Consider the following 27,234-nt stretch of genomic DNA (forward strand, 5'->3'; position numbering starts at 1 on the left):
TGGGCACTTGTTTTTATATATGAGTCTGGAATTTGAGAAGATTTGTCTACCTAGAAGTAGTAGATGAAGGCATAACATTATTATCTACCCAAATGAGATTACTTATTACATCATCTTAAACTTTTTGTATCACCTATATTAGACTGGGAAGTTCTTAAAGACAGGAATTCTCTAATGTGCATCTTTGTCTTCCCAGCACCTAGCCTGGCACCTGCCACATCATAGATAAGCAATAGATGTTTGTGGGATGATGGTTCAATGAGTGAATTTATTCTTTCCGTGTAACCGTAAATTTTATTGCTGAAAACATCCCAGAAATTATCCAGTCTGAGCACTTTATTTAGGTCTCTGATCCATTTTATTTAGGTCTCTGATCCATTTTGAGCTCATTTTTGCATATGGTGTGAGGTGTAGGGGTCCACCTTCGTTCTTTACATGTGAATATCCACTGTTCGCAGCACCGTTTGTTGAAAAGACAATTTTTTCCCCATTGAATTGTCTTGGCACCATTCTCAAAAACCAATTAACTGTAAATGTGAAGGTTTATTTCTGGACTCTCAATTCTATTACATTGATCTATCTATATATCTGTAGCCTTATACCAGTACCACACTATCTTGATTACTTGTCGGGTAATAAGTAGCTTTGTAGTAAGTTTTGAAATTGGGAAGTGTGTGATCTGTTTTTTTACAAATGAAGAAAACCAAAGCCGCAGAGCCTAAGGTTTCCTAACAAAATTAGGGGAGTCAGAACTAGACTCCAGGTAACCTGATTCTCAGTGCCTTTCTTTTTTCATGCCTTTTATTATAAATTATTACAAATATATACAAAGTCATGGAGAATACCATAATACAAATGCCCATGTACCCACGACTCAACGTGACTTTTTTCTTAACTAAAAAAATTTGAAAACTCCTATGTACCACTCCACCCCACCCGATCACCTTGCTTTACCTGCCCAGTGGTAATCATTATCCGTAACCTACCTTTCTATGGACGTTTTTATAGAAATTGTACATGTATTTGTATCCACAGATAATATGTAGTGTTTTTTTGCATGTTTTGAAACTTTATATAATAAAGTTGATTTTATAAATAATATAAAGTATGTATAATTGTATAACTTGCTTTTTTACTCAACATGAATTTCAGATTCTCCATTAATAACATGTATCTGTAGATTGTTTATTGTAAGTGTTGTGTATTGTATTAAAAAAAAAAAAAGTTGCCTTCAAGTTAATTCTCACTCACAGCAACCCTGTAGGACAGAGTAGAACTGCCCCCTAGGGTTTCCAAGGAGCGGGCGGTGGATTTGAACTGCCGACCTTTTGATTAGCAGCTGAGCTCCTTAACTACTCTGCCACCAGGGCTGTACTATTCTTTATACCGCAGTTAATAAATTTTCTTTGGGCAAGATTACAGGTAGTAAATAATTTTGATCAAGGTAATAACTGCTAGCTCTCTCCGTTGTTAATGGGGCGTTATTCTCTTTGCAGTTAGTTAGTAAGCCGTAGAGTTTTGGCACTGTGCAAATGTTGTATTACCCAACATTCTTTCATCTAATGAGTTTAGCAACCACCAGTGATCTTTATCCAAATCAGTTGTTTCGTTGGGAGTTGCTAAACAGTGATTTTCTAATTCTATTATCCTTCCTACATTTGTTAGCTGGTATTATTCTGCGAAGAAGAGTTTTCTCTTTCCTTATTTTGTTTGTCCTTCTTATTTCTATCTGGTTCTGGCTTTTTTGATTGTTTTTTAATCGTTATTACCCACTGCTGTTGAGACATTTACCTGTCATAGTGACCCCATGGGGTTCCCAAGGCTGTAAATCTCACATCTTTTCCCCACAGAGCTGCTGGTAGTTTCGAACTGCTGACCTTTTGGTCAGCAGGCAACCACTTTAACCACCAGGTTACTTGTGGATTTTTTTTAAAGTGTATTATAATCAGTTATGGTCATTATTGTTTTTGATGCTCAAGTTGTCCCAAATGTGGCCAGTGGGAACCCCTTCCAACTGACGAATGTCTTTTTGACACATCTCCATTCATGTTTGAGCACTTCCTTGCCTTCCAGCACAAGCTGTCCCAAGCCTGCTTTGTACTCCCCCTACCCAGACTTGGAATTTGCCGTTTATTAATGGAATGGCACCGTCGTGACATACATTTGTCCAGGGCCTTTCTACGTCACCATTTTTCTGTTTTTAGGGTTCAACTTTTTTGCCTTAATAAAGTTTATATATTCTGTCCTTCTCCTATTTTATGACAGCTTTCATTCTCAAAATGAGTTTTTGACGGATTGCCTGAAAGGTAGCCAGGTGTGATCAGTTTTTCCACTAATGGAGTGATACTGTGTGTGTAACCTTCTTAAAATTTAGGGTAAAGTTAAAGCCTTCCTCACCACAGCTCAATTAGGTAGCATAGGCCTTTGAAACAAGTAGACTATTAAAGTATTAAGATACTTGGCTAAAATGGGTAGGTTTTAGCTTTGTAACCTACTGATAATACTAGCAGGGACTGAAGTGAAAGCTTAAGACACTCAGTGGGTGTTGTTGAGACAAAAAAAAAAAAAAACTTGGAGTACTTTATTAATATTAGATGAAATCTGTTTCCCTGAGAGTAATTCCTTTCGAGGAATTATTTTTAAAGCTCTTAAATCTTAAAGCTACTTGCATCGTATTGCTTTCAGGATTATCTTGTTTCAAATAAACTCAATTTATTTGGATTTATGACAGAAAAAAGTTAAGACTGTAAAGTAAATTTAACTAAGAGGACAAGTATTGCTCATTCTCTAACCTAGAAAGTGCCATGAGCTACAGGATGGCAGAGAGAGGTACTTTCATAGCTATCTTTACTTCAGAAGTTTTATGGATCTTACCAAACAGGCAGGCCTACACCTGGAAATGAAAAGGCAGCTCCTATTGCTTTGTTGGAATCCTTGCGTGGTGCAGACAGCTTTACTGAAAGATTGGTGGTTAATGTCAGCCCTTGGAAGAAAGGCTTTCCAAAAAGTCAGCCATTGAAAACTCTGTGGAGCACAGTTCTGCTGTAACACACATGGGGTCGCCATGGGTTGGAATCAACTTGATGGGCAACTGGTTTGGTTTTTTTTAATTGCTCTGTAATAGTTTCGTGATAGATTTCCAGTGATCCTCTGGTTTGTAATTTCATGTTTCTTTTGGGTAATGCTAGGGCATTACTGATATAGATATTTTGGCTCACTGCTTTAAGATCAACCCTTTGGTTTATAGAAATACTAAAAAATGAGTGAAAAATAAACACGAGCCACCAGTATTTGGAGCTGGAGCCTGAACTTCAAATAATTGCTAAAAAAATTAATTATATGATTGAAATGGAGGCTGAATATTTGAGACTACCAGAACAGCCATTGCACCTAATTTGAATCTGAGCCAAATCATGAAGCATCACAGTCTGAAAGAAAACGCTTTGTGAAAATGATTGCTTTTTCACTTAATCCGTGATGGTGGTTTTCTATTTTATTCTTGCTGTGTTTAATTTTAGATTGTAAACTCTTTGTGAGATAGACTATATTTATAGCTTACTTCTGTGGCATCGGTAGAGTGTCATGGGCACACTTGTCTGTGCAGTAAATCGTCACCAGCTGTTGGAGGTCCTCACCAAAGGCCTAGTGCTCTCTTTGGCACAAATCCCTGTACAGTTGTCACCTTTGGCAGAGAGCTGACTCTGAAAATGCTGTGTAGAATTCTTTTGCTTGAACAAGGCACACCAGTAGGATGTTGAAGTATTGAACACTTTTTCTTAATTTGACAATTGAGGTTTTGCCTTATCTAAATTTTAATGATTGATACGGTGTTCTTATTCTCACTGAAGATGACTAAACTCGTAGCTTATTAGATACTTTCAGTAAGACAAGTGAATGCTTATTTAGCTTCCATCCATAGTTCAATCATGTTCATTAATTTTCCCTTATTTTTGTCTTTTCTTACTTTCATAAGGTGAATACATTATTTTTTCCTTAAAGAAGCTGAACAGGAAGTTCTTTTGTAAGGCATTCATTTACCTTTTGAGCTAATAAATTGTTCTGTTTTGGGGGCTACTTATCCCAAGAGAACAAAGTTATGGTTAATGAGGATGTAAATTAGGGCAAAGTTCTTATAATTCTTGCTGTGAATCAAATAATAGTGAATATTTATCGGTAAAGATAGTGTCTTTCTCTGACTTTGACATCTCCCTCTTTTTAGAAAGTATTGCAGTACTTGTAAAAACGCAGTAGGCTGTTTTTTTCTCTTTCTCTGCCTGTCACCCCTGACTATTAAATATGCAAAGTTAATAGGATTTCTTTTTCTGCTTGGTTTTGTCTAAACCTTTCCTGCTGTATTTCTGAACATTCCAAAGAGCTGCTTAGTACTTGGCCATCTTAAGAACGTAATCCATCTAAAATTACAGTACAGCCATTAAGTATCCACCCTATTTTCTTTGTTTACATTTTTAAATTGAAAAGAGGTTGTTTTATCGATGAGCTTAGGAAAGAACTTTGAGATCAGTGAGGCACTTACTATTTTAAGTATAGACCTTAAGTATAGACCCAATATTGTAGTACTTACACGAAAAGGAAAAAATCATTTTTAAGAAGCAAAGGTTTTTTTCCCTAGTTTGAAATATTTTGATTACACCAATAAAACTTTTTCCAGGATCTTCCGCCTATTAAACAAGAAAACGAAAAATCCCCTTCAGGAAACATGGATACATTTGAAAAAGTGAGAACAAAATTAGAAACACAGCCACAAGAAGAATACGAAATCGTCAATGCCGAGGTACATATTTCATGTCGCTTTGTGAAAAATCAGATACTGCCAGTTTTTTTACCAGTCAAGATGCAAATGAAATCCCTTGGGATTTGCAGAGCTAAGCCCACATCAAACTTGTACTGCTTTTGGCCTAAAAAATATGCTGAGAAACTTAGAGCAAAGAGAAAGTATAGTCCTTAAAATAAATTGTAAAGATCAAAACTAGGATGAATGCCCCAGTGTAATACATTAATGCCGGGTTTTGGAAGCAACGGGTTCTGATTTTGTAAAAAATCTTAAGTAATTCTAAGAAATTCATGTGGCACTAATTCATATTTCTTTATTATCTGAAAAGAATTCATTTGCTGTCTGCACATTTTTATAAAAGAAGATTGATTTTAAGTAGTAATACTATGAAAGCCAATTATTTAACTATTTTATGGTTGCCACAGTCTTAAATATTCAGTTGAAACATAGATTAAACATACATGTTGAAAATTTTCAGTAAGATTGGAAAATAGAACCACAGATTATAAACGAAAGTTGCATACATAGAACAGAAGTAACAGTGGGTTAATAAGAACCAGGAATTCCAGATTTAAATTGTGCCACTAACTGCCAAAAATCATATCCACTGCCGTCGAGTCAATTCTGACTCATAGCGACCCTATAGATCAGAGTAGAGCTACGTTATAGGGTTTCCAAGGCTGTCTGTCAGTCTTTACAGAAGCAGACTGCCACACCTTTCTCCTCTGGAGTGGCTGGTGAGTTTGAACTTTTTGGTTAGCAGCCAGGTGCTTTTTAACCACTGCGCCACCAGGGCTCCTGGGCTACTAACTGGCAGATAACAAATGAGTATTAGGCCATGTAAAATCATATCAATGAATTGCGTTTAATGTGTAGGTGTTAGGCTAGAGCACTGTTCTTAGATTGCTAATATTCGTTCTGAATCATTTTGGATTATTTTAAAGATGCCACTTGAACTCTGTTGAGTCAAATCAGTAGTTCCTGAGCTGTAGTCTATTATAGAGACACCAGATGTTCCCAGTATGTAGCTAACGTGGTTTGTGCAGTCATGACATGGATTCGTTATGCCTTTTCTTAATTCCCTCTTGCATTTATGTATTAGATTCCTCCAGTGATGTGAACCTATGAAAACTGTGTCTTAACCATTATGTTGTAAAAGGTGGTTCATTTTGTTTTTCACATGTGTTCATTCACATACTTCAGCCAGTCTGCTTTTTATAAGAGGTTTCATTTCTCCTTCATACTGAATAGTCAGACCATTAAAAAGTTATATTCAAATTAAATTCTGTTAAATCAATTATTAAATAAGTCATTTGTCTCTTTTCATTATCAGGTTAAACATGGTGGTTTCGTTTACTATCAAGAAGGTTGCTGCTTGGTTCGTTCAAAAGATGAAGAAGGTATACCACAGTTTTTCCTTTTAACATGCTCTGATTTTTCAGATTCTGCATTTTTCATAAGAAGTATGACATTAATTCCTTAGGTATAAAAAATATTTTTTTAAGATTATTTCTAAATTTTCTTTTTTTAATGACTAATTTTTAATATCTAGCCTTGCTTAAGGTATAGTTAATGGCTACATTTACTAGCTTCAGTAGGGAGAATAGAGGTAAGAACCAGCATTTTGGAGCCTCTGCTGTGTCTCAGGTACTATGCCAAGCACTTTACATACATCATTCAAGGTTATTTATATTCTCTTACTTTCTAGGTTCTGTATGGTCTAAAAATACTGGACTACAATAGTATCAAATAATACCGCGTAAGTTGATGCACAGAGTCATACGGAATATTGGCACGGGACAGTATTAAATAACTAATGCTAGTTCATGTACAACTCCAGCTGCTGAAGAGGAATGCTAATTTAAAACAATGAAACACAATTGGTAAATATTTAAAGGGCATCTTGTGAGTTATCTCTTTTATACTTTTCTCTATGTAGCAGACAATGATAATTACGAAGTTTTATTCAATATGGAGCAACTTAAATTAGACCAGCCCTTCATTGACAGTATCAGAGTAGCTCCAGATGAAAAATATGTGGCCGCCAAGATAAGAACCGAGGATTCTGAAGCATCTACCTGTATAGTCGTGAAGCTGAGCGATCAGCCTGTGATGGAAGCTTCTTTCCCAAATGTGTCCAGTTTTGGTAAGCCACTAACCAAAATAGTCTTCAGTGTTGAAAAGGCAATGGTAGGAGGATTGCACCCACTTTTGAAACCTTTTTAGTTGTCGTGTGAGCGAATAAGAAGGCATGTGCCTGATCCACTTACCTCTGGATTCCACATCTCCCTGTGAGCCTCTGATTCAGAAGACCGTGCCTTCTTTAACTATGGATAGGAATGGATGGATTAATTGTAAAATAACGTCCATGTTTTTAAAAGGATCATGATCTGCACAGCGTACGGTATCTTGCTAGATCAGTAATTCTTTGCAAATTTTATTACTTAGAGTAAATGTTTGCATATAAATTACATCATAACCTTTTCCCCATCATTTAACCAAATACTTTTGCAATAAATCGACATTATACCCTGCCTAATTGATACATTTTGTGCATTTTAACCTCTGAAATCAGGGTGGATGTTATATAATGATGTCTTACAGTCACTGTCAGCCAGGTGGCAGTCATGGTGTAACTGTGAAAACTTCTGGTGAGATCAAGAAAGCACCATCATGAAAGCAGCTTCAGATGTCCTGTGGCCTGAAGGCACACAGAAAAGATTTAGGCATGAAAAGAAATATCTGTTATTTCTTTCAGACTTAAAGTTAGAGGCTGTAGGTTTAAAAAGAATTCATATCCGGAAAGCAGATGTGACTTTGCCAAAGTCTTTCCTAAATATTGAATATACAGCTCTTTTTGGAAACTTGATTACCCTGAGGCTGTTAACTACTTGAAAACTTGGAATCAATGAAATATTATTTTATTCTCTGGAAAATTCTCTGGCTTATGCATAACACAGATTAGATACAGTTGAACCTATCTTATATTAAATTTCCAGAGATAAATTTGCACTTCTCTTTGGCACTTGAAAATAGGGTATGTGGTGTCTTTTTTTTTTTTTTTTAAACTGTGAGAAGGTGGCTGTGTGTAATTCTTCAGTCACTGTCTTTTAGAATGGGTAAAGGATGAAGAAGAGGAAGATGTTTTGTTCTACACCTTCCAGAGGAACCTCCGCTGTCATGATGTGTATCGAGCCACTTTTGGTGATAACAAGCGCAATGAACGTTTTTACACAGAAAAAGACCCAAGGTACTGGAATAATGTGCTTTAATCTTTTTAATCCAGAGTATACATTCTATATCTCAGTAACTTTTGAACTGTACACTTGCTTTTTGTGCTCTGATTTGATCTTAAATTATTTTTTTCTGTAAATATAAAGCTACCTTTTGAAAATACAACCTTTATAACATCCAGCATGCCCTGACTGTTAATCTTTGGCTCTGAAAAATTTATTTCAGTGAAAATTTGAAGAAATCACAGATTATTTTATTCCGCACTGCCCAAAGCAAGGTCCCCTAAGTCACACGTGCCTGTTGAGCCCTTGAATTGTGGTTAGTCTGATCAAAGATGTGCTGTAAATGTAAACTACACACCAGAATTTGAGGACTTAGTACCAAAAAAGGGATATAAAATATCTCATTGTGAATGATTTTTATATTGATTACAGGTTTAAGTTTTTATAGGTATATTGGATTAAATAAAATATATTTCTTTTTAATTTTTTTAACGTGCCTCCTAGAAAATTTAAAAATTACACATGACTCACATGATACTTCTTTTGGACAGTGCTGACCTGGTTTATAAATGAAGACGCTGAGGCTTGGATTTAAGTGACTTACCTGAGGTTACATAGTCATTTAGTAGCAGAGCTAAGAATAGAGGCCAAGTTACCTGACGATTATTTCCTTTCCACTACTTAAATGTGTCCTGTGTTTCTAAAAAGCCTTTGCATAACAGTTTACCATAGACAGTGCCTCAGATGTCATATGAGGAAAAGAAGATTTCTCTTTAAATAGAATCACTCTCCCTCCCTCTCTGTTCTGCTATGCTGGATTCTTTCTGTGGCCTGGCTACGGTATTGTTATACAAGTAACACATGTTTTACAAGTTCTTTTTTCCAACCACGCACCTCCCCCTGCCCATCTTCATAAGTGAGCTGTGCGGGACGTTATGTGTGTGGGCGCGTTATTTATATGGACGTGTTATTTGTGAAAAAATACAGTAACCTTAGATGGGGTAAGTATCAAAATCTTTAAAGTGCTGGTCTTAGTCGACTTAAAATGTTGATTTTGGCAGGAACCAGGTATAAAAAGGTTAAAATGACCATAACCATTGTTTTATCGTTGTTTGTGTTCAAAATCGGAGTCTGGTTGCATTCACATACGTCATTAGATTGCAAATGCTGAGTTGTTATTTAAACATTTAACAGAGTTTGCCTCCTCCACCTTGAGAATAGAAGAACTAGATGGTGCCCGGCTACCACTGCGGAACGCTTTGATCAGGAGCATAATCCTGAGTAAAAGCGAGAAAAACGTGGAACAGAACTTCAAGTTCTTGAGGAGTCCAGCCTTGAGCTATTGAGTATGGAGGAGTCCCTGAGATTATGGCCCAGAGTTACTCTTCAGACCTTGAGTTGAAACTGTTTCCTGAAGTCACCTTTAAACTAAGTAACAGTTTAGCCCAAAGAGTAAAGATTGCCCTTGAGTATTACCTTACTTAAAAGAAAAAAAAAAGCATCTATATAAGATGAAAAGGTCAGCAGCTATTTTAAAGCGTAGGTGAGAAGGCTGGGGCAGAGAGTTTAGATGGAAGTGAGACAACTAGAGCAGAAATAAGAATGTCGACACAATGTGAAGAATATGACCAGTGTCACTGGCCATTATGTCTAGAAACTATATGGAACAGGGGTAGGTTTTTCTGGGTATGTTTTCACCAAAAAAAAAAAAAAAATTTGACAGATGCTATACAGCAATAGTAAATATCGTGTCAGTTGTAACTACAACATTACAGTGTCAGCACAAAATTTTCTACTCATTTCATGTAGATTCCCTAATTTTTAAGTTGCTTTGAGCCAAGATGTCCATTGGTCTTTAAAATTTGCTTTCTCTAGCACTTTAGTAATTCCTCCTTACGGCTAGTTCTTGTCTCTAATTCCCTGTAATCTCCAGTACAACTTGACTATGCTTGGGAGGAAATGGCGGTAAATTTGTCTGTTAAAAGCCCTTGACTCTTAACCCAGATACACTTTTCCAGATGATTTATAGAAAACAGATTTTGCCTTAACACTAAGGTCCTATCACCTCAGAAGCCATATAACAGTGTCCAAAACCCACTGGCATTGAGTTGATCCCAACTCATAGTGACCCTATAGGACAGAGTAGAACGGCCCCTTAGGATCTCCAAGGCTGTAAATCTTTATGGAAGCAGACTGCCACATCCTCCTCTGGTGGAACAGCTGGCGGGTTCACACCACCACCCTTTAGGTTATCAGCCAAGTGCTTAATTGCTGCACCACCAGGGCTCTTGTTTAATGGTATAGTTTGGACAATGTATGAATAAATTTTCCAAGAAGAAAAATGAAATTAAAACCCGTATCTATGACGATGAAGTTGATACCCAAAACAGAAAAAACTAACCCTTCATTTCATAAAGCCTCAGAGCTGAAAAGGACTTTAAAGACTTAAAACACCCCCATTTGAAAATGGAGAATGGGTTGATGGGTGCATAGATATGTGATAAAGGAAATAAAGCAAAATGTTACCAGCAATAGAATTTACGTGGTGGGTATATTGGCGTTCACTTAAGTCAGAATCGATTTGACGGCTCTGGCCTTGGCTTTACTATCTTTTCAGCTTTTCCATATGTTTGAAAATATTCATAATAAAATGTTAGAGAAAAAATTATTTTGAATGTTTTTGAGGGGAAAATGAAAAAAACAATATCCAGCATCTTAATTTATAAGCAATATTCACCAAGAGACTGTGTTCATTTTCTGCCTGCATTATAAATTAACATGTATACTGATCACCTCTGAGATACAGTTATTAACAAGGTAGCATGCATTTGAAATTTACTGGATTTTCATGTTTCATTTTCTGTCTCTTTTTATATAGCTATTTTGTTTTCCTTTACCTCACAAAAGACAGTCGTTTCCTCACCATAAATATTATAAACAAGACCACTTCTGAAGTGTGGTTGATAGATGGCCTGAGCCCTTGGGACCCACCAGTCCTTATCCAGAAGCGAATTGCTGGTGTCCTTTACTACATTGAACACAGAGAGGATGAACTATACATTCTCACTAACGTTGGTGAGCCTACAGAGTTCAAGGTAATCCTGGATTCTCCTTGTTCCCTCCCATGTGGGCTGTTGAGAATGTCACACTTCTGTCAACACCGTTTGTTCTGAGAGCCGTTTTGTAGGCTTCTGGGAAAGTGTAGAAATTGATGCTACTTCCCTGTGAATAATCAATCCCGTTTCTCTTCCTGTAGAGGCAAGGCCTCTATGTATTTTAATCATGCCTGAAAAGGTGAGTAAGTGATTATATCCGTTATTGAAGCCAACCTTAGTGGCTTAGAAAAACAAATTTACAAACTTACGATTTTGTGAGTTGGCAGTTTGGACTCTTCTCAGCTGAGCATTTCCACTTTTGTCAGCTAGACTCAGTAACACATCTGCAGTCAGCTGGTAGTCGTATATGTTCGTTGGTTGGCTGTCAGCGAGGCATGGGACTCCACTTTCTTCCCATCCAGCAGGTTAGCTTGAGCTCTTTTGCGTGGAGCTGGTCACACTTACCCCAATGCAGGGTTAGTTCCTTCAGCTGTTCATGTAACAGTGAAGAGGGGCATTTGTGGGCTGGGTTTGAGTAGTTTAGTCTCTGGATTCTCTAAGCTTCGTGTTTTGTTACCTCTTCTAACTTTCTTCTAACAGCTAATGAGAACAGCAGCTGATAGTCCTGCCATTATGAATTGGGATTTATTTTTCACAATGAAGAAAAATACCAAAGTCATAGACTTGGACATGTTTAAGGATCACTGTGTTTTGTTCCTGAAGTACAGCAATCTACTTTATGTCAATGTCATTGGTCTGGCTGATGATTCAGTTCGGTCTCTAAAGGTATGTTTAATTTTCAAAAGGCAATACTGTTAATGCAAATACATCCGCAGTTTATCTTAACACAGTATTAAACTTTGAATCATAGCGGTGTACTTTTTCTTAAAAGGAACTTAACTTAAATAGAATTGAGCATCTGGGTCTGTATCAGATTAAGGAGGTTTATTTTAGAAGGGCTCGGGGAACCTTGCTTTTAATGCAGTTTTACTTAAAATACTGTCTTGTAACATGGACTTCAGAGGTAGAGTCAAGGGCTGTTAGAGTTTTCTGTCTACGTATGTAACTGTGTATCTAATACCACAACAACTTTCGGTAACTCAAGTCAACCTGGCACCTAGTGTCTGCCACTGGCTGCTGCTCCCCCATCCCACAAACCCAGTAGGGACAGTTTGTGCCCACTGTTTCTGCCACTGTATGCTTGTGTGTGCATCACCTTGTCTTTGCCAGTTTCCTTATCCGAGGGGGATGCAGTGGTGTCCACAGGGTACAGAGGGGTGGGTGGTGGTGGCACGCCTCCCCTGCAGGCTGACTCACTGTGGCCAAGAAAGATTCTGCTGAAATAGGAGATGGCAACGTGAGTGCACAGTTTTAAAGCAACATTAGCATGTGAGTTAAAGTAGGAGGCACTGAAAGGAAGAGGATCTGCTTCTGCTTTGCTTGCTAGTGGAAAGAGTTATTGAGCCAGTTGACCAGCAAGCAGCAAAGACCGCTTAGACCTCCCTGGCTCCAGGATGGTCACAACTGCCGCTAAAATGCAGTCCAGTGAATTCAGGGGATGTTCATTGAACTCCTTCTATATGTGCTGTGTTGGACGTTTCGGGGGCGGGGGCGAGATGGCAGGACAAAATATCTGGCCTTGAGAAGGGTACGGTACAGCATGGGAGATGAGACTAGTATGCAGAGATTACGTATCAGGTGGGTGTAAGTATGTGATATCAAAACCAGAAAATGTGTTGTGGGGCTCAAGGGAGAGCAAGAGGACTTGGGGAAGTTTTCATGGAGTAAGTAGAATTTGAGATTTCTACCAAAGAGGATAGTTAGGATTTTGACAGGCGGGGAGAGGGATGGAATTCTAGAATGAAAAAGTCCACAAAACAGCTCTAAGCTGGAGAAGTTCGGAAGATGTTTGGGAAACTGCTAATAATTTCGTTTTATTGAAGCAAAACGAATTTCTGGGGGATGAAGCTATGATTCGAAGTTCTTTGTGAGGAATTTATGCATAGATTATGAAGAAAGGGGCCCTTTTTTTTGAGCCAGGGGCGTGATTTGAGGAGTTGAGCTGTATACTTTATGACACTATGGGCAGCCACGTTAGGGTAGACTGAAGCAAGGAGAGAGATTAGTTTTGAGATTGGTTATAGCAGTATAAATAAAAACCACTAAAAATCTCCAGCTATTCCATAAAATCAATTATCAGATGTAATGTGTCATCTCTAAGAAGACGATATAGGTGTCCTAAAGGTCGTAAAATGAAGATAGTGATTAACTTTAGGGATTTCCTCATTGCTTTCATCTCCTGGGTTCAAACCGTTTCTTTCCACTTGCTAATTGATGCCAAATTCAGACGTCTGTTCTTATTGCAACCTGTATCAGTAAGGATGGGAGAGAATATGTAGTTTTTAGCAATGTATTTATGACAACAAAGTTCTCTGTCAGTGAGGATTAGGGATGTCTGTAGAGTTTAACAATATTTGACTTCTAAGTAAAAATGATCTTTAATTTTTTTGTAAGTATTTCTACTTTTAAGATATGCCTCTTCTTCCGTGGTTTTAACTTCCGCTAGAACAAGCATGTCTTTAAATTTATCCCATATCCTCTGTCCCTTCATTCCCTGCCCCTTCCCAGCTTGTAGGGGTCATTACACCTTGTGCTACATAGCATTCTGGGTCTTCATCAAAACGAGTTAAGTATTATGTACCAGGTGCTACTTAAAGAGACGTATAGATCAAGCCCTGTCTCTCATGAACGGGATCACCCTGATTAACATGCCACACACACAGGACATTAGCCAGGCCATGAGTGGGTTACAGCGTGTTTCTGTGTACTGGACTAGCAGAACTTTTTAAACTCAGTCTCAGTAATAGGAATGTAAGACCCTTCGTATACTTGCCTCCTGTTCATGGTCATCATGTCATCAGTATTTCCCGGGAGTGATCTTTTTCCCCAACAAAAAGAGTTATGATATTTAACGTCTAAAGAAGTTGGAAAATGTTTCGATTCACGCCAACATCAGTTTCATTTGGAGGAGGAGTCCATATGCCTGAGTCAGTTTTCTTTCAACACATAATGTCGGAATCATTAAGACGTGACTGTAGTTGGTAGTAGAGTGCTAACGCTCAGCCCTTTTTCTGGCTGGTACGTCACCTGGCCAACTTAGGATTCGCAGATGTTGGCCATGATTATTCACAGATGGTACTGCAGGCTTATCTCAGTAGGAGGTGTATCTTTAGGTACCCTTAAGATAGTTAATGCTTATTCCTACATCAGCTTATTCTTGCATCAGCCGGACAAACTTGGAAAAAGTCCATAGCCCTGGAACACTCTTTGTTGGGATTGAAACTTTAACCTCAATCCCATGAGTTTTAGAAATACACCCAAAAACCTCGCTGATTTATTGGAACTACGTGGTCTCATGCTAAGACAACTTACCACATAGGTCACATAGAAGCTGTCTGAAAGCCTCACCAAAGGGCAGAACACTGTGTGCCTGTGTGGGTTGAGGAACTTAGCGCCCTCACTCCAAGGCCTGGTTACGCAGCTCATAGCCAGGTTTCTCACTTTTTTCCCACCAAGGTCCCAATTGCCCACTTGTTTCTCTCCAGTTATGGCTTGTGTGTATATAGACAAGTTATCCCTTAAAATAATCCCCAACCTGAGGAGAATAAATTAGGAACTCTTTTAGAGAGACTTCGCAAAAATGTGTCTTTATCAGTGTTACGGGAAAACAGATTCCTTAGATTACTTAGAAGAAATTTGCTGTGAACATAAGGTCTTTGGCTGTAGTTTCTGTAGGTAAAACGATGCACTCCTGACACACACATCCCCTAGCTACCCTTTTTGAATAGTGCCCATAGCGACATTGCTGTACCAAGACCTCTGATTTTCTAAGGAATTTGCTGTTCCTACAATTACTCAGGAAAAGGAAAGCAATTTTCTTTTAATGTCCTAATCCTCAGTACCATTTCTAGCACTCTGTCAGCCTGCTTACCAGAGTTCTTTAAAAGGTGTAAGAGGGATGTTAGTGGAAGGCTTGAAGCTGGACCCTGCTGCTCAAAGAGAATAAATTTTGATTCTTTTCCTTAAAGTTAAGAATCTTAAGCGTAATAGCTGTGCGTCTTTCAGGGTGGATGTGCCGGGAAGGGTTTTGTTCTGCACAATGGTTAGCCTGGGAGCTAAAGTTAGAAGCAGACTATGAATGCTTTAGGCTGCTGAGCGGGTCCATAGTCCTGGAATAATAACAGTCATCACTGTGGCTGTCCCGGCATCAGGAACGGCCTGTGGGTCAGTTATGAAAAAAGCACGTGGGGGATTTCATGGTCCATGAGAACAGAGGTCTTTGAGATGTCTCTGGGTTCCATAATTACCATTTGATTTGTGCTTATTCTTAAACTGTTTTGCTACTACATTGCCCAAGTTTGTACCTCAAACTTTTTTTTTTTTATTAACTTTTATTGAGCTTCAAGTGAAAGTTTACAAATCAAGTCAAACTGTCACATATAAGTTTATATACACCTTACTCCGTACTCCCACTTGCTCTCCCCCTAATGAGTCAGCCCTTCCAGTCTCTCATGACAATTTTGCCAGCTTCCAACTCTCTCTATCCTCCCATCCCCCCTCCAGACAGGAGATGCCAACACAGACTCAAGTGTCCACTTGATACAAATAGCTCACTCTACATCAGCATCTCTCTCTTACCCACTGTCCACTCCCTTTCATATTTGATGGAATGGTTCCTGTCCTGGCCCAACAGAAGGTTTGGGGACCATGACCGCCGGGATTCCTCTAGTCTCAGTCAGACCATTAAGTATGGTCTTTTTGTGAGAATTTGGGGTCTGCATCCCACTGATCTCCTGCTCCCTCAGGGGTTCTCTGTTGTGCTCCCTGTCAGGGCAGTCATTGGTTGTGGCCGGGCACCAACTAGTTCTTCTGGTCTCAGGATGATGTAGGTCTCTGGTTCATGTGGCCCTATCTGTCTCTTGGGCTCTTAGTTATCGTGTGACCTTGGTGTACCTCAAACTTTTTTGTTAAAGGAGATTTCATATAAACCTACAATCGTTATAAACTTTTCCTTTAATTTTTCTTTATTTTATTGGTCATTAATGTGGAGTTTTTGTTTGTTTTTTACTTCAGATATATTTTATTGTGATGAAGTAATCCTTAACTGAGACATTGTGTTATTTGGATAAAAGTAAACTTACTGTCCACATCGTCTTGTCTGGAGCAGACTTAGGAAAGTAATGAATGATACTCAGAGTCTAGATAAAGAGTAAAAATAACTGTTTTCTCTCTTTAGCTCCCTCCCTGGGCCTGTGGATTCATAATAGATACAAATTCTGACCCAAAGAACTGCCCCTTTCAGCTTTGCTCTCCAATACGTCCCCCAAAATATTACACATATAAGTTTGCAGAGGGCAAACTTTTTGAGGAAACTGGGCACGAAGACCCAATCACCAAGACTAGTCGTGTTTTACGTCTAGAAGCCAAAAGTAAGGTAAGTTTTTGTAATCTCCACATGTAATACAAATTTGCCGAAAACACATTGTTTGCCAGGTATTTTCCAGTGTATTTCATATACCACAGTAAGACCCCAATGCCTTTAAAACCTGTTGCCATCAAGTCGATTCTGACCCATAGTGACCCTAGAGGACAGAGTAGAACTGCCCTGTAGGGTTTCCAAGGAGCGACGGGTGAATTTGAACTGCCAGCCTTTTGGTTAGCAGCCGTGTCACTTAACCACTGTGCCACCAGGGCCCCAAAGTGACTTTAGGGAACACATTAATTTTTTTTTTTTTAGGTTTTTTTTTTTAAACTTTAATATGTACTTATTTTAGCACGCATTAGAAAATGTATAAGTAGCACACCAAGCTCTTAATTTCACATGTTGTTTATATTTGAGTAAAAAGTTAAAGGAAAAATTAAGTAAATGGTCAAAGATGATATGCAGTTAGGACAAAAATTGTGAAGATGGCAAGCAGTTGTCTAAAGTGAACTAAGCCCTGCCCTCATGGAGTGTAAATCTAGCAGGGAAGATGACCGCTGTTGAAGGTGTAATTACTAGTGTCCTGAGTCCTGCAAAAGAAAGAGGTGCTAAGTGCAGTGATGGAGTGTATAGCAGAGGGACCTTACCTAGTCTGGAGAGGTCAGGGAAGGCCTCACTGAGGAAGTCATGTCTCAGGGAAGACTTCCAGGATGAGTACGGGTTAAGTTAGAAAGGGGGCATGAGGATATCATTTGTGCAGAGGCCCTGAACTGAGGGAAATGGTGCATTCTAGAAGTCTAAAGAAGTCCAGTATGGCCAAAGTATACAGTAAAAAAGGGAAGATTTGGGGGGTAAGTAGGAAGAAGCAGAGAAGGAATAACAACAGATGTCTGTATTCCAGGTATACTCAATATGCAGAATTGTGTATATATATCGTGGCCTTGAATTTAAAGAATTTTTTGAAATAAGCATATTCTCAGATACCGTCACGTGCGCGGACAGTGAATTTCCACGTGCCTTTTTTCCCTTACGAATTCTTTTTTTGAATTCATTGATTTTTTTTAAATATCTTTAAGCAAATATTAATAGTATTTTAATATTACGAAAGCAATACATGCTTGTTGGAACCAGCGCAAAAATGTATAAACCAATGCAGAAATGTATAAAGTTTAAAATACTACTTTTCAGTCTCATTTGCTGCACCCCTAGAAATAATCATTGTGAGCCATTTAGTGTAGCACCGTTCAGGTTATTTTTGTTAACAAGCACGTACATTTTTAGGTTTTGTTTCACAAATACGGGATTATATCAGCCTTATCAAAATGTTATAATTATTGTACCCCAAATGGAAAGAATAATGAAGCCAAGTTATTGGAGATTTAAGGAGAGAAGCTGTTAAGGGAAGAAGGGAGAGAAAAAACAGTTGCCATTGAGTTGTCTTTGACTCACGGCAGCCTCATGTGGTCAGAGTAGAACTTTGCTTCATAGGGTTTTCAGTGGCTGATTTTTCAAAAGTAGATTGCCAGGCTTTTCTTTTGAAATGCTTCTGGGCAGACTTGAACCTCCAACCTTTTGGTTGGCAGCCAAGTGCATTAACGGTTTGCGCTACCTGGGAACTGCTAGGTGGAAGCTGCTGTGACTTTCCACGGGCCCTTTTGCATGGCCGCTGAACTTAGGGTTCCAGCTCCTCGCAGGGCTTGCAGCCATCTTTACTGCTTCCATTTCACCAGTTCTCAACCAGTAAGTTTTTCTCTGATTGTATAATTGAAGTTGGGGAGGAAACAGGGAAATGAAAAGTCTAAGATTATTTTCTAGAATTAATTTACATCAAGTTTTTTGAGTGAATCTACACTGAGAAGTGAAAATTAAGTTACGCTGTCATGACAAGTTGCATATCATAAAGAATAATGAAAGGAAGCTTGCTTTATCTGAGGACACTCCATCGTCTCCATTTATTGCTTAGAAGTGAAGTTTTCAAAATGAGAATGGAAAAAATCGGACTTGGTTATATTATTTTCCTTATATAAAACTAATGCCCCAAAATAAATGTCAGCTGGTGCTGTTTGTTTCGTTTCTTTAAGCAGGGGTAGAACCAGCTTCTCCATCCTTTTTCTATCAAAGGAAGATCAGGAATAGTTCAAGGTGTCTGGGTTTTGTATGTCCAGATGGTACCTGGTTTCAATCATTTGGGGGTTAATGTGTTGGAGCTGAATTGGGGAATAGTTACATACCCTAAAAATAAGTGTAATGAAGTAATTTACTTAAACCACTTTGAGACTTTTAGAAACTACTGTTAAACAGGACTTGAAGAAGATGTGGGTGGATGTTACAAGGGCAGTAAGAAGTTTCAGGTTCCAAGGGTTGAAAATCCTGACTAAAGCAGACGGACAGTGAGCTAAGACTTCGTCAGTCAGTATATCTGTAAATATTCAAAGATGAAAATTGACAGTTTCTAGCCCTAGGCATAGGAAGAATGCTTTGCTAGAGCTTCTGAACTTGAAAAATATTTTTGCTTGTTCTAAAAGAAAAAATTTATAGTAATAACAGGTGGTGAAGAACTCTTTAAAATCACTTTACTGTCATGAAAAGCTGTGTTTAATAAAACGTTTTCAAGCCAGAATCTTGCCATTCTTTTTTAGTTAGTGATCTAGGTCAGAAAGAACCCTGGTGGCACAGTAGTTAAGCGCTAGACAGTTAAACAAAGGGTCAGTGGTTCAAAACCCACTAGCCGCTCTACAGGCGAAAGGTGTGGTAGTCTGCTTCTGTAAAGACTACAGCTTGGGAAACCCTAAGGAGCAGTTCTGCCCTGCCCTGCAGGGTCGCCATGAGTCAGAATCGACTCAATGGCAATAGATTTGGTATGGTTTTAGTACTGTAGGTCAGCAAAACAGCTAAAAACAAGGACCGTGACATTTGTAGCAACCATAATTCTTTTGTCTTAAATGAAGTTTGTGTTCAACATCAATACTCAGAAGAGAGAGAAGGAAAAAAAGTGCACTTCATTGTATTTAAATTTGGGGTAAAACTGTCTTTAAAGACTCTTCTTTACATATGTAGTAATTCTTCATTTCCAGGATGGAAAATTAGTGCCAATGACCATTTTCCACAAAACGGATTCTGAGGACTTGCAGAGGAAACCCCTCCTGGTACACGTGTATGGAGCTTATGGAATGGATTTGAAAATGAATTTCCGACCTGAGAGGCGGGTGTTGGTTGACGATGGATGGATATTAGCATATTGCCATGTCCGGTGAGTCAGCACCTGGTACAGGAGTGGTAGGCTTTGCGACAGATGTCTAGGGTGACAGTGGACTGGGGAGCAAGAGCTTACGTTCTCATTTGTATTGTGGAGTTTATGTACGTCTGAACCTGTGCTGGTGGTTGACTGGTTAATCCAGAAAGCAAAGGTTATTGGGATTTCAGAGTAGATGCCTCAGCCTCTGTGGTTACTTAGTAACATTACTATTTCCATTTAACTCTACCTGAGTTTAGGTTTTTCTAAAATAGCCTCTTAAAGCTGGTCTTCTTTTTTCTAGTCTAACTTCCTTGGTGTTTGAACTGTTTCCGCGACACAGATTTTATTTTATGTTCCTGCTTAAAGTCCTTCACCACCTTCCCTGTCTTCACGATAAGACCCAAATTTCTTAGTGTAGCGTTCAGCCTCCTTATGGCCTGGCTGACCCCTGTGGTAGCATCTATCGTCACTTCCCCAGACATGTCCCTCCCTCCAGCCATACACAGCCTACACCTCCGGCCTCACTACCTCCTTTTCAGATGGCATCTCTTTCACCCCTGTGCCCTCACACATACATGCTGTGTCTTCGTCGTCGTGTTGCCTTCCCTTTCCTTGCTCTTCAAGGAACTCATATTCCCCCTTCCAGACCCAGCTTAGGTATCATCTCCCTCTTAGGCATTCATGATCCTGACTCGTGTACCCGCCCCCAGCTTGACAGTTGGCTGTTCTTTCCTCTGCTTCTGTAATACCTGAAATATACTCATTTTTAGAGTGTTAGAAATGGTACAAGCAGTGACCACATTGCTTGGTCACTCTTTCTTGGTTTTCTTTCCCTACGAAATGATAATCTTTTCCAGGGCAGTGGAATTTCGCTCATTTATATTTTTAAGGACTTAGCACAATGAGCAATAGTAGGCAGGCACTCAAAACATATTTGTTAAATCAATTTTTGGTTAGCTACATATATCAGGAATTGGCACACTTTTTCTGTAAAGGGCTAGAAAGTAAACATTGTAGGCTTTCAGGCCACATATGGGCTCTATCACTTATTTGTGGTAGGGTTTTTTTTTTTCTTCTCCCAACCTCAGTTCGAATCCGCCAGCTACTCTTTGGAGACCCTATGGGGCAGTTCTACTCTGTCCTATAGGGTCGCTATGAGTTGGAATCAACTCAGTGGCAATGAGTATAAAAATGTAAAAACAATCCTCAGCTCAAGGACCATACAAAAACAGGCGTCTGGATGGATTTGGCCCATAGGCTGTCATTTTTTGACCCTGATCTACATTATTAATGTATGTATTTTCCCCACTAAAACTTTTTTGCCCTTTCATTTCAGGGGTGGTGGTGAGTTAGGCCTCCAGTGGCACGCTGATGGCCGTCTAACTAAAAAGCTCAATGGCCTTGCAGACATAGAGGCTTGCATTAAGACGCTTCATGGCCAAGGCTTTTCTCAGCCAAGCCTAACAGCCCTGGCTGCTTTCAGTGCTGGAGGGGTGCTAGCGGGAGCCTTGTGTAACTCTAAGCCAGGGCTCCTGAGAGCTGTGACTTTGGAGGTGAGTACATCTGGAATCTACTGTTTATATAGGGGAAGGCTTGAAGCCAAAGGCCGCTCTAAGAAAAAATGTTCTCTTACAGTTTTAACCTGGCTTGGGGTGTAACAAAGCTTTTAAAAAACCCAGCTGTAATGCCAGTGCAACTTCTAAAGTTACATAATCCAATTCTTTACCCTTCACTTATTCTTTCCTGACATTTTTCTTTAGTAATTTTTAAAGATTTCCACTGAAAGATATTAATGACTAACCCCATGGATCGCTTTTCACTTGTAAGAACACTTAGCACTGGTAGGAAGAGAGACGAAGCACATGTGACTCACAGTTCCAGGAAGTCAGGTCGAGCATACTGTGGCTCTGGGATGCACAGAACCCTCTGATCTTTGTCAGTTGGACAGTCTACTGCCCATCAACACTTCGGGCCTGGATTTGGGGCTCTATTTTTAGGTTCTCCACTCTTAATGATCTTTGTTGGTAATTTCCTAAACTTTAATTGAAATATCCTTTTTTAAAAACACTGTCTGAGATTATGAAGTTAGATTATAGCAGCTGATGTCACCTCCACCATTCATTCTCCTGCTTCCTGGTTAGCTGCTGTGGGAGGTAGTGCCTGAGATAGGACAGAGGAAATCATTTTCAGGTTTTTTTATTTTGAGGGAGAGGGATATACACTGTGAGTCTTTATTAAGGAAACAGTTTTGAATAATCCTACTCTTGTAAATCTATTACAAAGAAATAGAAATACTAAGGAGGGAGAGAAAAAAAAAACCCTTGTGCATAAAAATAATAATGGCAGAATTATTTACAGTAGAAAAAAATGGAATTAACCTTTGACCTTTAGAAATCATACTTGGAGAATTTCGCCAAAGGAGAGTAATCAGAAATGTATCTGTAAGGATGTTTCTTCCAGGTTGTTTGTAGTAGTGAAGAACAGGAGACAGCCCAAATGGCCAGCAATATGGATTCCTGTATCAGTCGGAGTTCCTAGTTACGCGCACCGAACACCAGCTCTGGCTAACTTAAGAAGAAAAGGGATTTATTGGGTGGTGCAAACAGTGAAGCACTACTAGCCAAAAGGTTGGCAGTTCAAACCTACCCACAGGCACCTTGGAAGACAGGCCTGGTGATCTGCTTCTGAAAGGTCAAAGCCTTGAAAACCCTGTGGAGCAGTTCTGTACTGCACATGTGGGGTTGCCATGTGTCGGAGTTGACTCAGTAGCAACTCAAAACAAAGTTCGGTAAGGCTAGGTATACAACCAGGCTTAGAGGATGCACAGCCAGAAACATGTGCAAACTACATCATAAAACCGGCCGAGTGAAGTGCCACCACTGAGCACAAGACATCTCACGCTGCCACTGCCGCTTCTAGAGCCTAGCCATAGCTGCAGCACTGTTGCCAGAATAAATTCTCTGGTCCCTACTTTCTTTGAATCGAGAACTTCCCATTCAGAGTTGGGAGCACTTGTCTCTGACTGGCAGACCTACTCCATGCGGCACCTCCCAAACTGCAGGGAAAGCTGGGAAGGGTAGTCTTTGACATTTAACGCTGTGTCAGCAAGTGTCGGGCTCTGTCTCATTAGGTTGGGGACTTTCCAAATCAAAGAGTCCAGTCCAAACAACAAACAATGGCAGACATCCATTAGGTTAACATTAACATGAGGGAGAACCAAAAAGCATGTTAACAGGAATATAAGGCAAAGTGAAAGAGCAGCCTCTATTTTATTAAATTTTATCTAACACCGTTTATGGACTAGTGGAGAAGCCCTGGTGGCACAGGTGTTAAGCACTCAGCTGCTAACCAAAAGGTTGGTGATTCAAACCCACCCCGCTCCTCCGTGGGAGAAAGACCTAGTGATCTGCTGTCGTAAAGATTACAGCCCGGAAACCTGTTGGGCAGTTCTGCTCTGTCACATGGGTTCACTGTGAGTGAAAAACAACACCACCCACCAACAACCACCCACGGGCTAATGGGTGGTTTTTTTCTTTCTTTGACTTGGATATTTTCTAGATTTTCTTCAATTAGGATTTATTCATTTTATATAAGAAAAAAATTACAGGACTGAAAAGCAATCTGAAAAAATTGTGAAATTAGGAGATAAACCCTTTCTCATATAAATGTAATTTGAGGATTCTAAACACATAAAAAACCAAACCCACCGCCATCGAGTCGATTCCAACTTATAGCAATCCTATAGGAGGGAAGTAGAACTGCCTTCTAGGGTTTCCAAGGCTGTCAGTCTTTAAGGAAGAAGACTGCCACACCTTCCACCGGTGGAGCAGCTGGCGGAATCCAACCACCAACCTTTTGATTAGCAGCCAAGCACTTTAACCACTGTGCCCCCAGGGCTCCTTAAGCATATAAAAGCTAGTTATGAAGCACAGGCCCTGGTTAAGGACTGAGTAGTTAGTTAGTCCGGCTCCTGGGAATCAGCATGGCTCCCTGAGCTCTCTTCTCCCATGTTGGCGTGTGTATTCATGAAGTAGTACGTTTTTCTGACACTTATTTTACCACCTTCTTAGTCAATGTTTAAGTTTCTTTGGCTCTTTTTTTAGGCACCTTTCTTGGATGTTCTCAACACCATGATGGACACTACACTTCCTCTGACTTTGGAAGAATTAGAAGAATGGGGGAACCCTTCATCTGATGAAAAACACAAGAATTACATAAAACGTTACTGCCCCTATCAAAATATTAAACCTCAGGTAGTAAAAGACAGGATATACTATCCACAGAAGGTTCATCAGAAGGATACTTACTTGAGCTAAAGCAGGGATTAGTTGGGTTTTAGGATATTTCTACCTGTAATACCCAAACTTCTTTCAACAGCATCTCGGCTCATACTCTGTGTTTTTCCATTTAATACCTCAGGGGAGTAGAGTTATTGTGCCTTAGCTACAAAATTAGATCAGGTCAGGGGCGCTCAAGAAAAAAGACTATTCTAAGTAACAAGTATTCTGGTACTGTGATGCTGTGGATCTCTGAAGAATGTCAAATGAGAAAAACTAGCTCTTAGGGGAAAAATTGGCAGCAATTACCTTCCATGATCTGTAAGATGAAAAGGGACCAACAGGGAATAATGTAAACTCTGTGCATCTCTTTTCCTTTAGCATTATCCTTCGATTCACATCACAGCTTATGAAAACGATGAACGTGTACCTCTGAAAGGAATTGTAAACTATACTGAGAAACTCAAGGAAGCCATCAAAGAGCATGCTAAGGACAAAGGCGAAGGTAGGAGACCGCCTAGAAGCAGGGAACGTGCTAATGAACTGGTACCCTTAGCACACTGCTTAGAGTGATATCGTTTAGCTACAAACCAAATGATCGGCCCGTGAGTTAGGACGTATCGTTGATTTCGCTGTATTGACTGCCCACTTGCAGCATATAGAGTAATTACAACTGCCTCAAAGGACAGGTAGGCAGAGCACAAATTAGAAAAAAGTAAATTATAAATATTAAACTTGGAGATGGTACTATCTCACATTCATTCATTGAACAATGTTCATTGAGCCACTATTCTTGGAAAGCTTTAAAACAGTGTAAGATTTTTCCACTGGAGCCTCAGTACCTCAAACCTGCTGCTTTAGTTTTCTCCAGATAGTTCTTTCAGTTTCACTGGACAAGAATTCTCTCTTTTTAACTGCATGCCAAGACATTCTGGGCTCAGGGATGGAAGGGATCCACGTACAAGTTTTCAGACAGCTGTCTTGTGTTCAGGTCCATGTCTTACTCCCACCCACTGTGCTGTAGTTGGTGTCTCCAGGTCCCAAGACTCTGACATTCCATAGGCCCAGTCATCTGCCTCATAGGTCTCAACCTCCTCCACAGTTTTCTGTGGGCTATAGTCTCCTCTCTCCTGTTCACTCAGTCACTGGTCATCCTCCTGTTTTCCGTTTTTCAGAAATGTGTCTTCTGCTGCTTGTCCTCTCTCCCCTTTCTTGGTGGTTGTGGTTTATGCTTTTATTCTTTTACTGTTATTTTAGTAGAGTATGGCCGTCTTGAACCAGGGACCTTCTGATTGTTTTATATGTAACTGTTACAGGTTATCAGGTCCCCAATATTGTTTTAGACATTCAGCCTGGAGGCAATCATGTGATTGAGGATTGTCACAGAAAGGTACGTTATGAAGCCCCCTTCAGGTGACAGATCCCCAATAGAGATGTGTGGTACCTAACATTTCAGGGGTTGCAACAGGGTTTATGGCAGCAGTGCTGCTTAACTGTCAGGCCTGTGTCTGAGACCCGGGGGGAGCGAAGGAGGAAAACCGAGTCAACCAAGAGAAAAGGCATGTACTTGATAAATGAGCTCTCTTAAAAGAATTGAACATTAGCTGTTGGGAGCCTCTGCCCTGAATAAAAGTACCCTGGCCATAAATGGCTGGCTGAGGGCTAAATGGAGATGGATAGACAAAGACTTAGACACTGGGGTTTGACCCCATAGGCCATCTATCTAATTTTTAAATGTGTTTCTTCTAGATTACAGCCCAAATTAAATTCCTGTACGAAGAGCTTGGACTTGACAGCACCAACGTTTTTGAGAATCTTAAGAAATACTTAAAAATCTGAAGCGCCACATTCAACTGGGAATGGGAAACACACTGAAATATTTCATAGTCTTACTTTCACTTGGGTTAGGAAAAGTGAGATTTTTTTTTCAGTTATTCAATAATTTTCTAAAAATTTGCTTCTCCATCCAAATTGTGCTTAGTCGACTTCTCGCTTTTTCGTACAGTTCGATCCATTAAGCATAGGCCCCTTAGCCTAGGAAAGCGGCTTTCAGATCAAATGGTGCCCCTTCAAAGGGCATGAAATAGGGAGCAAGGGAGGGACTGGTGACAACAGGGCTCTGGGTGCCTCCTCCAGTCAGAACAGCTTTGCGTTGTCTGTTTTAATAAGGTTTTCTTGAACAGTTCACAAATCAGCACCCCGCCTCTTTACCCTGAATGTTTTTAGACAGTAGCAGTGGGTCATCTTCTAGTTTCTATGGCTGCATTTTAAGGAAAAAGATAACATTCTTCACATTAAAATCAATTAGATCTTTCAAATAATATGGGCTCCTAAGTGGTTCTGATCATCTCTTATTGATGCTATCTTGGTGAAGTTACAAGTTCTGCAAGCAATCATTTTCTTTTAAATATTTTATTATTCTTGAACAACATTTGAGAACCTTTCCTAAAGTGGTCATAGTCGCACTACAGAAATAGCTAAGATTCATGACAATTCTTCCTAACAGTTACCCAGCAGCAGCAAGCTGTACGGGGAAGTTACTGCGAATGCTCGTCATGAAAACGCGTGCCCCGTCTTGGCCTCTCGTTCACAGAGGTGCCTAACACAGGCTGTGTAATATGTGTAATCCACTGGAGTAGCATGCCCGACTGGAAACAAAACACTTGTCCCTGAGAGCCGTTTGGCCGTGAAGGGGATTCTCTGTCTTGTATTCAAGGATAAGTCCTTCCCCCTTGTCCAGCACAATGGCACTGGTTTCAACGGTACCGCCGTTGTAGGCTGAATTGGTACTTAACCTTACGCTCACAGCAGCCGGAAGTCCTGAAATCATTTCTGCTAGATTTACCGTGGATGTTGATTCTCCAAAATTCAGAACCATGGTAAAGACTCTGTCGATGCCATCCAGCTCTCTCGTGTACACGACGACTTGGCTGTCATCCCCCACACTCCCCACATGGCAAAACCAGCCCCTGCTGAGAAGCAGCTCGTTGGCATGAAGTGAAGCTAATGTTTGATATAACTTCAAAGCTGACCTGTACTGAGTCTTCTGGACCTATTGGAAAAAAAAAAAAAAAAGTTATTTACATAGATGTTTGATTCAAAGGGGAAACCCCGGTG

The 27,234-nt window shown here is 39.7% G+C and overlaps 2 protein-coding genes across 6 annotated transcripts in view; one reads left to right on the forward strand and one right to left on the reverse strand.

Moving 5' to 3' along the window:
• Positions 1-27,231, forward strand: part of PREPL (prolyl endopeptidase like) — a 38,999-nt gene extending 11,768 nt beyond the window's left edge. For all 4 annotated transcript variants that reach the window (XM_023555333.2, XM_010595904.3, XM_010595905.3 and 1 more), the window contains 13 exons: positions 4,670-4,792; positions 6,126-6,192; positions 6,732-6,938; positions 7,907-8,042; positions 10,907-11,123; positions 11,724-11,909; positions 16,420-16,617; positions 19,680-19,855; positions 21,177-21,393; positions 23,944-24,093; positions 24,499-24,622; positions 25,434-25,507; positions 25,867-27,231. In XM_023555333.2, coding sequence (XP_023411101.1) covers positions 4,670-4,792; positions 6,126-6,192; positions 6,732-6,938; positions 7,907-8,042; positions 10,907-11,123; positions 11,724-11,909; positions 16,420-16,617; positions 19,680-19,855; positions 21,177-21,393; positions 23,944-24,093; positions 24,499-24,622; positions 25,434-25,507; positions 25,867-25,956 — 1,965 coding nt within the window. In that variant the 3' untranslated portion in view covers positions 25,957-27,231. The remainder of the gene's footprint in view (positions 1-4,669; positions 4,793-6,125; positions 6,193-6,731; positions 6,939-7,906; positions 8,043-10,906; positions 11,124-11,723; positions 11,910-16,419; positions 16,618-19,679; positions 19,856-21,176; positions 21,394-23,943; positions 24,094-24,498; positions 24,623-25,433; positions 25,508-25,866) is intronic.
• The window catches only part of SLC3A1 (solute carrier family 3 member 1), a 68,531-nt gene continuing 68,013 nt past the window's right edge, over positions 26,717-27,234 (reverse strand). For both annotated transcript variants that reach the window (XM_064277144.1, XM_064277145.1), the window contains one exon: positions 26,717-27,169. In XM_064277144.1, coding sequence (XP_064133214.1) covers positions 26,717-27,169 — 453 coding nt within the window. The remainder of the gene's footprint in view (positions 27,170-27,234) is intronic.

This window comes from Loxodonta africana, chromosome 26, assembly GCF_030014295.1.
Source record: "Loxodonta africana isolate mLoxAfr1 chromosome 26, mLoxAfr1.hap2, whole genome shotgun sequence".
Taxonomy (NCBI): Eukaryota; Metazoa; Chordata; class Mammalia; order Proboscidea; family Elephantidae; genus Loxodonta; species Loxodonta africana.